The sequence below is a fragment of the Perognathus longimembris genome, chromosome 17, assembly GCF_023159225.1.
Source record: "Perognathus longimembris pacificus isolate PPM17 chromosome 17, ASM2315922v1, whole genome shotgun sequence".
NCBI lineage: Eukaryota > Metazoa > Chordata > Mammalia > Rodentia > Heteromyidae > Perognathus > Perognathus longimembris.
Window position 1 is genome coordinate 44,968,197 of NC_063177.1, and position 10,847 is coordinate 44,979,043.

Sequence of the window (10,847 nt, forward strand, 5' to 3'; positions counted from 1 at the left end):
ACCAAAAAACAAAAAAAATTAATATACAGTAATCAACTGTTAATTCTATCTACAAAGTCAAGCTCAGTGTTCTAGTACATTTGAATATTTTGAGAGAATTCCTTCCTAAGGGATCAACAGTTTTCTATAACACAAGGAACTATTTTTTTAACATTAAGGTTTTCTTTTAATTAACAATTTTTTTAGCATTTTACATGACAGTTTATTCATGCAACAAAGCTATAATGATATTGATTTAAAAGGTATTTAGATTTTAGAGCAGTTTTAATGAAGCTAGAATTCCTATTAAGTTCCGCACTTACCTACTATCTGTCCTCTAACTGTATCATTGTCATTTGGCCCCAGTTTGCATAAATCCAACCTCTGATCTATTTCAAATTAACAACAACAAAATTAAAAAGTTAGCTAGTATCAGAACTTCCAACATCTATAATGACAGTAAAATTTGACAAACTATTGGAAACCAGACCTATCATTTAAAAAATTAATCATTTTAATTATAAATATTTAAAAATAACTACACAATTAGTATAAATACCTAGACATGTTTTGATGAACTCAGATTCCAAAAGCTATGCAATACTTTTGTATTAAATTGCCAACAACATTAAATAAGTTACATACACTTGTAATTACATAAAAATGACCAAAAAGTTAAAGCCACCTTATATACTATAAGAGGGCCTGACATAGTAAGGGTTCAATACTGTTGTCATTATTTTCTATCTAACCATTTCAAAGGATGTACACACACAATAAGTCAAATAAAAAGCCAAGAAAAATTATGATGTGTTTGAGTTAGTACCACCATTAATCATTTAGGGACAACTCATGTTTTTCTCAGATGCCTCATCTATAAAAAAGTAGAATGCTAGTCTGGCTCTCAAGAGTCTGGCTGTCAAAATTATAATAAACAATGTCACTTACAACATCTTGGTTTTACTTTGATTACAGCACTTATATAGCTGAGTTCTTTTACCAGCTGTATACCACCTAAAATAACACCAGTTGATGAAAGGAGAGATCATAGCTCAGTCTTTACATTTTCAACTCCACCCTGGTAGAACACGGCATCAGGTACTCAATAAAAAATTGATTAATATTGCTGCACATCACCAAGGTCAAATAAATTTTCAATGAAACATTTATAAGCAGCAGAAAGGAAACTGTGTGCCCCTTAGTAGAAATCCCTGCCTAGTCAGCCAAAATTACATTTCTCCCTTTGCAAAATAAACAGATGCTACTAAATTGGCTATACAATGCTCTTCAGAGGAATTTCCTCTTCTATTCAGTTCTTCCAATGTGGTATGCTCCTTGTGTGCGGAGGACTTGGCCCTTGCTTCTCAGAGTACAGGATACATCTTTTTCACCTTTGAATCACCAAAGATTAAAACAGTACCCATTTTAACGAGATCATACACCTGTTTATGGTTCAATAAAGGTTGGGTAAAGTGAACCAAGGATAATATCAGACATTTGATCTGTAAGTTTTAAGCCTATGTGGTTGGGTAATGTACCAGTTCATTTTAAATGCAAACCTTTTCCAACATGGCTTTCCTGTTAAGTCATTCCTGTCAACCCAGAAATATAAAAATTTCTCAGATGCTTTTAAATTTTTCTGCACCACAACTTTTCAATTTGCTCTCCTTGCCTTTTTTCCCCCTAGTACTGCAGAATGAACCCAGGCCCCTGCACTTGGTAGGTAAGCCCTCTACCACTTGAGCTACAACCTCTTCCTCTCCTTTTTTACTAATTGATATTTATTTATATGGGCCGACATACCTGATTATATTTTAAAAAGATCATCTCACTGGGTGCTAGTGGCTCACTCCAATAATCCTAGCAATTCAAGAGGCTGAGATCTGAGGACATAGGTTCAAAGCCAAACCAAACCAGTCCCAGCCGACAAATCCACGAGACTTATCTCTGACAAAAAAAAAAAAATAGAAGTGGAACTGTGGCTCAAGTGGTCAAGTGCTAGCCATGAGAAGAATAGGCTAAGCAAGAAGCAAGGCCCTGAGGGATATCATCTCCAGCCAGAGATGTGGCTCAAGTGTTGAGCATTTGCCTAGCATGAGGCTTCATGAGGCCTAAGTTCAATTCCCGCTCCTAACCAAAAAAAGAAGGTAGAGGGGAGTGCAGAACATATCTTAGTTTAGCATTAAAAGTTAAATTTATATTTCTCACAATGTTCCTTAGATAAATTTTATCTAAAATGTTATAAACTTTATGTGAGTTTGTTTAGCATAAGCATCTAGGCTAAAATCCCATGACAATGGCTAATGATACTTTTTATGCTTTATAAAAAAGAATTTTATAATAACAACAGTAGGGCTGGGAACATGGCCTAGTGGCAAGAGTGCTTGACTCGTATACATGAAGCCCTGGGTCCGATTCCTCAGAACCACATATACACAAAACAGCCAGAAGTGGTGCTGTGGCTCAAGTGGCAGAGTGCTAGCCTTAAGCAAAGAGAAGCCTGGGACAGTGCTCAGGCCCTGAGTCCAAGGCCCAGGACTGGCAAAAAATAAATAAGGACTGATTTCATGAAACATGTTTAAAAAAAAAATAACAGTAACAAATACATTGGAAAAGATTATTTCCATTCATATTTCCATGGAAAAACCTTCCTAAAAGGACTGCTGCTTGGTTACATGAATTACATATATGTTAAATAGAGTTTATTATAACAATCATTTCGTTTTTGTTTTTGTTTTTGTCAGCCTGGGCCTTGGACTCAACTCAGGGCCTAAGCACTGTCCCTGGCTTCTTTTTGCTCAAGGCTAGCACTCTGCTGCTTGAGCCACAGTGCCACTTCTGGTGGGAATCAAACAGGGCTTCATGTATACGAGGCAAGCACTCTTGCCACTAAGCCATATTCCCAGCCCTACAAAAATCATTTATGTCTTCACCTTGTTCTATCTTTTATCCAGGTTGGTGAAAAACTGAGATACAGTTGATACTACAATTACCTTACGTACACTCAAAATGTCTTTTTTTCTTTAATTTTAATTGTGTCACAATAGTTTTACATATTATGCCATTGTTTTAATGTGTGTATACACAAACACATGCAAGTGTATATATAGAAAGCCTCACAAATTTGCATGTCATCCTCTCTATACTGTTAGTGTATTTGCGGCTAAAACAAGAATCATACTTTTTTTTTTGGGGGGGGGGGGGGGTTGGTAGTGGGGTTTGACCTAAGGGCCCAGGCACTGACCCTGAGCTTTTTTCCTCAAGGATACCACTCTACCACTTAGAACCACAATGCCACTTCCCATTTTCTGATGGTTAGTTGGAGTCTCATGGACTTTTGAACCACAATCCTCAGATCTCAGCCTCCTAAGTAGCTAGGGTTACAGGTGTGAGCTACCGGTGCCCAGGATTATTTATTTTTTTAGATTAAGTTTATATTTTTTTTCAATTTTTAAAAACTGTTATTATAAAGGTGTAGGAAAATTATTTGTAGATAAAAATGGTATAATGAGCCAGGCACTGGTGGCTCATGCCCGTGATCCTGGCTGTTCAAGAGGCTGAGGATTGCGGTTCAAAGTCAGCCTAGTCAGGAACATTTATAAGACTTTTATCAGGAACATTTATAAGACTTGTATCTCCAATAAACTACTCAAAAAAGCCAGAAGTGGCTGTGTGGTTCAGATGGGACAGCACCAGCCTTGAGCCAAAGCTAAGGAACCATGCCCAAGCCATGAGTTTACGCCCACACATGGGTAATAATAATAATAATAATTCTCCTAAATTTACTTCCATCTCACAAAACCAAAGAAAGGTGCTAAGAAATCTTAAAAGGCATATGCAAGCTGGAAGCTGGTGGCTCAGGCCTGTAATCCTAGCTATTACTATTCAAGAAGATCTGAGGATTAGAATTCAAAGCCAGCCTGGACAGGAAAGTCCATGAGACTCAATTCCAAAAAAAAAAAAAAAAAGCTGAAGTGGCACTGTGGCTCAGGTGCTACAGTGCTAGCCTTAAACAAACAAAGGAAGCTTAAGGCAAGCACTCTACCACTAGGCCATATTCCCAGCCCTGCATTTTTTTATTTTTTATTTTTTGGCCAGTCCTGGGCCTTGGGCTCTGGGCCGGAGCACTGTCCCTGGCTTCTTTTTGCTCAAGGCTAGCACTCTGCCACTTGAGCCACAGCACCACTTCTGCCATTTTCTGTATATGTGGTGCTGGGGAATCGAACCCAGGGCTTCTTGTATAGGAGGCAAACACTCTTGCCACTAGGCCATATTCCCAGCCCCTTTGTTTGTTTTTTGTTTCTGGTAGTACTGAAGTTTGAATTCAAGGCATCATGGTTTGCTTTACCATTTCAGCCATACCTCCTACTTTTAAAAGACATATATAATTTGACATCTTTGTACTTCTGAATCAATCACTTGTTAATATTTGGAAATTCACTGGAAACTCTGTGTCAAGCTCCAGGTTCCACATATTTAAAATGTTTTTTGTTTTGTTTTAAGTCCATAACTAGAAGCCAAGTGTCAGTATGCTTAATAATCATAGTCACTCAGGAGACTGAAATTAGGTTGCAGTTTGAAGTCAGCATAAGCCCTAAGACTCCATATCCCAATTAACCAGCAAAAACTAGGGTGGAGACATGATACAGATGGTAGAACACCAGCAAAGCAACCAAGCTGAGCAATGACCATTGAGTTCAAATAGCAGTAACTCCTCCCTCCCAAAAAGGAGTCCACAAAGTAAATACAAAGGAATTTTTACCAGTTTCTGACATATACAGGGTTTTTGCACCCCTACAACAAAATTATTCGTGTGTGTATAATTTCGTTAAAAACCACTAGTATTTACTCACAACCAGTGTCTTTGAGACGGTTGATGGCATTGGAAAGAAGACGAACACAACCAAGAAATCCAGCACCTTGTTTTTTATGGATCTTCTTGTGATTCCATACACTGATTGTAACCGAATCAGATTTTCCAATATACCTAAAAAACAAAATGGCTATGAGTAACCTGGTAGTTACAACTAGTATAAAATTTTTCTTTCATTCTTTTTAATCCACATTCACAAAAATATTCACAGTATGGATCAAACATGTAAAATATGATTTGACTTCAATCAATTCATATGAATAATAAATGTTTTTAAACCTTAAATACCTAAAATTAATTTTTGATATATCCTATCTGCCACTCTTAGGCTAGGCAATAATTCCTATAAGAAAAAGGCTATTTTAGTAGCTAAAACACTATGGGAGTTTATAATAATTACTTCTTTCCAAGAATAAAAATCTTAAAACAACTTTTATCATAGTCATAGTTTAAATACATTTCAATGATATGACCAACTACCTCAGAGAAGACTTAGTTGACTTTCCAGGGGAATTGTCAAGGCTGACAGACCAAAAATCTGACCTACCTGTTATACTTTTTTAATGCTGCAGAACAAAATGCTGTTTGTAACGCTTTTCCCCTGCTTCTTTCCTATATGCAGGCCTTGAGCGAGCAGGACTCTTGCAGATTTCACTTCACTGCCTGCAGACAAGCAGAGCAGGGAAAAGCGTTACTGTACTTGTCTGTGCATATGTCTACACGTATGTAAAAGTTTCACCATAGCCAATTGTTAACATGGCATCAACCCATGCAAAATCATATTTAATAACATAATTATATCTGTAGAACCTAACTCTATTTCAATGACTCTAAGAGGTCAAGTTTTTGGTCCAGCAACCTTGATCTTAAATTATCATTCAACAAAGCAAAACTATTGGAAAAAATTCAAATATTACATAAAAAGCCTAAGCTAATAAAGTGAGGACTCAAATTTTTAAATAAGAAACTAGAAGGCTCATTTGAGCTCCTGCATCCAGTTGTGACTAAAGAACATTCATCCTTGGGCTTTTAATTACGGAAGTCAATACTTTCCCTTCTAAAAATTAAGCTACTTCGAATTTGGTCTGTTGCTTACAAATATATTGGCTGAAATAGTATTCAATATACAAGAAGCAATTTTTAAGAACACCTACCATATCTTTTTTTTTTTTGGTCAGTCATGTGTCTTGAGCTCAGAGACTAGGCACTGTCCCTGAGTTTTATTGCTCAAGGCTAGCACTATACCACTTTGAGCCACAGTGACACTTTTGGTTTTCTGGTGGTTTATTACAGACAAGAGTCTCATGAACATTCCTACCCAGGCTGGCTTTGAACCTCAATCCTCAGATCTCAGCCTCCTGAATAGCTAGGATTACAGGCATGAGCCACCAGTGCTTGTCATGCCACATTTTTCTTAGTATGTTACTACATAATACATCAGAATCTCAGAATTTGAAAAAGAAGAGCCCCCAAACTTAACATTAAAAAGAAAAAAATTACAGTAAATTAATTTCCCAACTAGTAGGTCTGGTTTGTAGCCATGCTAAAATATCGATTCTATATATATCCTATTCCTGGAACTTGAAATCAGGGCCTGGACACTGTCCCTGAGCCTCTTTTCCTCAAGGCTAGCACTCTACCACTTGAGCCACAGCACCACTTCCAGTTCTTTCTGTTTATGTGTATGTGGTACTGAGGAATTGAACCCAGGGCTCATGCATGCTAGGCAAGCACTCTACCACTAAGTCACATTCCCAGACTGACACTTTCACTCATTGGCTAGTGGTCTACCAACTGAGCCAAGCCTGCAACCTCCATATTCTTTATATATACCATGATAGGAAAAAGACAAAGTTCCACATTAATTCGTAATTGGCATTTTCCAATTATGAGCCTTCTAGAAGCTGAAGGTTCAGATAGTCTGAATTGCTTAAAAAAAAAAATCTTAATGGTATTATATTACTTAAGTATATATGTCACAAATATTCTCCCAAATATTTCTAGGCTAGAAATTAATAAGAAATATTGTGATATTTTACAGTCGAGTATTTGCTCCTGGACTATAATACATGATAGCTACATAAAGGAAAGAGTAAAGTCTTTCTCATTTTTTGAGATTTGGGGGGGGGGGGGGCATTCTTGCTATGTAGTCCAGGCTGACCTCAAATTTGTGTTCCTCCTGCCTCAACCTCCTCAGTGTCTAATAGTATAGGTAGCACCAATCGTGCTCAAATTAAATATTAGGCTCTATTAGGACCAATTAAAACCTCAATAACACTAACAAATATATCCTCCATAACTAATAAGCTTCAGGATATTCTTTCCTGAGAGATTTTCTATAGAATACAGTATTAACATATAGACCAAAATATGACAGATATGTTCAAGATATTTTTGGCTAAAATACAATTAATAAATTTAGCCAATGTGAGGTAAAAATTTTACAAAATAATCCAATGTGTTTCCCTGATCTTTTCCCCTCCAAAGTACTGTACCTTGGAAAACAAGAGAAAAATCCATAAGCAGCCAGTTACTATTGGCTATAAAATAAAATGTAATAGAGCTGGGAATATGGCCTAGTGGCAAGAGTGCTTGCCTCCTACACATGAAGCTCTCGGTTCGATTCCCCAGCACCACATATATGGAAAACGGCCAGAAGGGGCGCTGTGGCTCAAGTAGCAGAGTGCTATCCTTGAGCAGGAAGAAGCCAGGGACAGTGCTCAGGCCCTGAGTCCAAGCCCCAGGACTGGCAAAAAAAATAAAAATAAAAATAAAACTTAATAAGCACGTGAAAATGGTTGACACCATTCCTCTTTAGGGAAGTGCAAATCAAAACCACAATGAGTTACAAAATAATACCTACTAGCATGGCTATAACTTTTTAAGACAAAGCAACAGACATTACCAATGGAGGAATAAAATAATTTTTATATATCATGTGACCCAACTGAATATTTATATAACCATAGTCACATAATCATGGAACAAATGACAAAGAAAAAGGTTCACAAAGCTATGCTGGAAGGCTGGCAGAAAGGAAGAAGTGTATAAGTGCTCATGGTGAAAAGGTATATTCTTTGTTGTTGTTGTTGTTGTTGTTATTGTTGTTTTGGTTTTGTGGGGGGTTTTGGTGGTGGTGTTGCCAGACTTGAACTCAAGGCCTGGGCGCTGTCCCTGAGCTTCTTTTCCTCAAGGCTAGCAGTCTACCACTTGAGCCACAGCGCCACTTCTGGCTTTTTCTGTTTATGTGGTACTGAGGAATTGAACCCAGGGCTTCATGCATGCTAGGCAGGCACTCGACCACTAAGCCACATCCCCAGCCCAAAAAGGTATTACTTTTAAAAGCTGAATCATCTTCTATGGTAGGAAATGTTTAAATACTAAAAAAATTTAAGGGCTGGGGATATAGCCTAGTGGCAAGAGTGCCTGCCTCGGATACACGAGGCCCTAGGTTCGATTCCCCAGCACCACATATACAGAAAACGGCCAGAAGTGGCGCTGTGGCTCAAGTGGCAGAGTACTAGCCTTGAGCGGGAAGAAGCCAGGAACAGTGCTCAGGCCCTGAGTCCAAGGCCCAGGACTGGCCAAAAAAAAAAAAAAAAATTTAAAGTCCCAACCAGGGAAACCTTTCTTCAGCCAGGTATGGTAGATTATACCTACAATCCCGTGTACTCGGGAGGCTGAGATCTGAGGACTTAGGTTCAGAATGAGCAACCCAAGATACTTCTCTCTAATTAACCAGGAAAAATGTGGAACTGGAGGCATGACTTAAGAGGTTAGAATAGCAGCCATGAACTAGCCAAGTCAGAGTGTGGTCCTGAGTTCAAATCTCAGGACCAGCACAAAAAAAGGAAAAAAAACAAACAAACAAAACCTGAGATGCTATTAAAATAAACAAGGCATCCAGAAACAGAAGAAAATACCAGAATAAAAAATATATTAAGGCAGTTAGCTTGAGAATAGTAATCAGCAATAAGAATAGGGCAGGGGAAAGCTGGGTATTGGTGGCTCACACCTGTAATTCTAGCTAGTCAGGAGGATGACATGTGAAGATTGAGGTTCAAAGCCAGCCTGGGCAGGAATCTCTGTGAGACTTACTTCATATTAACCACCAGAAACAGAAGCTGAAACTGAAGCTGTGGCTCAAAGTGGCAAGGAACACTTTTTCCATTAAAAACCTTATAGTACTACATAGCTTTTTTTTTTTTTTAAGTGCATATACCATGATTGAAATATCGAAGATCTAAGAAAGAGTATTTAAAGAAGCTATCTATATACCAGCAATTCTAATTCCTATTTTTATAACTATAATTGACCTAAAGCGAATTAATGTCTTTATTTCATTGAGGAATCTCTATATTGTAAGCTAATTTCATTTTGTTTTTATTGGATTTTCAAGTCTACCTCATCTTTCAAAGCCAAGTATTAAGAAGACAAAAGTAGGTTTTCATTGGGTTTTATACCCCTTCTGTACAGGTAAAGTTATTTCATAGATTAAGCACAGGTTATTCCCATGACTCTTCAGATATTACACTGAACATTATTTTCCTATTTCCCTTCAAACTAATCATTTATACCTACAGGTCATAATGTTGATTCCACTTTGGATCAAGTGTATTCTTCACAGTATCTGTAGAATGGCATTGCCCAGATCCATCGACTACCACCTTCGCAAATGGATCAGGAAGTCCTATGAAGAAAATGGGCAAGATTTTTAACATTAAGGAATATCTTGACATGAAAGATAGAATGTTAAATAAAGAGTACCATTTGCTACAAGAGATTACTCCATTTAAAATTCTTTTTTTAAAAGTTTAACACTCAGCTATAAATGAAAAGTGGCCCATTTAAAATGATACTAAAGTTATACTTCCACATTAAATATCACATTCCACATTAAATAACTTTATTTGTTCTTGTTCCTGTCTCAATGCATTCTCAGTTTCAAACCACCAAAGTCTAGATAGAGGTAAGGCACTTTAGCTCAAGCATTTCCTCATGCTGGAGTTGCAACCAATGTCTAGAGATTACTTCATAATGTGAACATTTTTAAGGATTATTACAAGCCCTTCAAACATAGGAAAGTGATTGCTTATAAAACATGGCTATATCATTTCAAATGGCTCCCTTAGTAACTCATTTAAAAAGACTATTAATGCAAGTTTTCACACAGAAACAAAAGCTACCAAGAAGTTAAACTAATGGAACAAGTTTTATTAAAAATTCCAAATAAGGCTGGGAATGTGGCCTAGTGGTACAGTGCTTGTCTAGCATTCATGAAGCCTTAGGTTCAATTCTCAGTACCACATATACAGAAAAAGCCAGAAGTAGCACTGTGGCTCAAGTGGTAGAGTGCTAGTCTTGAGCAAAAAGAAGCCAGGGACAGTACTCAGTCCTTGAGTTCAAGTCCCGGGACTGGCAAAAAAATATTTTTTTAACAAAAATTATTTAAAAACTTTAAAAAGGGGGCTGGGGATATGGCCTAGTGGCAAGAGAGCTTGCCTCATATACATGAGGCCCCGGGTTCAATTCCCCAGCACCACATATACAGAAAGTGGCCAGAAGTGGCGCTGTGGCTCAAGTGGCAGAGTGCTAGCCTTGAGCAAAAGGAAGCCAGGGACAGTGCTCAGGCCCTGAGTTCAAGGCCCAGAACTGGCAAAAAAAATAAAAAAAAATAAAAATAAATTTAAAAAATAAAAACTTTAAAAAGTATATAAAGGATGAAAACACTGAACAAAAATGTAAATCTCTGACAAAAAAAGTTTACTGCCTAATTGGGGAGTAGCACACATGGGGCAGGGGAATAAGAATAAGCAAGTACTTGACTGTACTGTTGAAGCTTGCAAACACTTCTAACACAGGATCAAGTACTATTTTAAATGCTTTACATATAATCCTTTATCTTCACAATATTTCTATGAAGTAGATACTGTAGTAAACTCTATTTTACTGATACAGAAACTGAGGCATGAAGAAGTTAATTAATTGGTCCAAA

At 37.3% G+C, this 10,847-nt stretch overlaps 1 protein-coding gene across 1 annotated transcript in view; it reads right to left on the reverse strand.

Moving 5' to 3' along the window:
• Positions 1 to 10,847, reverse strand: part of Smurf2 (SMAD specific E3 ubiquitin protein ligase 2) — an 87,101-nt gene that overhangs the window by 36,684 nt on the left and 39,570 nt on the right. Inside the window, exons 3-5 of the mRNA XM_048365221.1 lie at positions 9,434 to 9,542; positions 4,833 to 4,966; positions 303 to 368 (exon numbers count right to left, since the gene is read on the reverse strand). Coding sequence (XP_048221178.1) covers positions 303 to 368; positions 4,833 to 4,966; positions 9,434 to 9,542 — 309 coding nt within the window. The remainder of the gene's footprint in view (positions 1 to 302; positions 369 to 4,832; positions 4,967 to 9,433; positions 9,543 to 10,847) is intronic.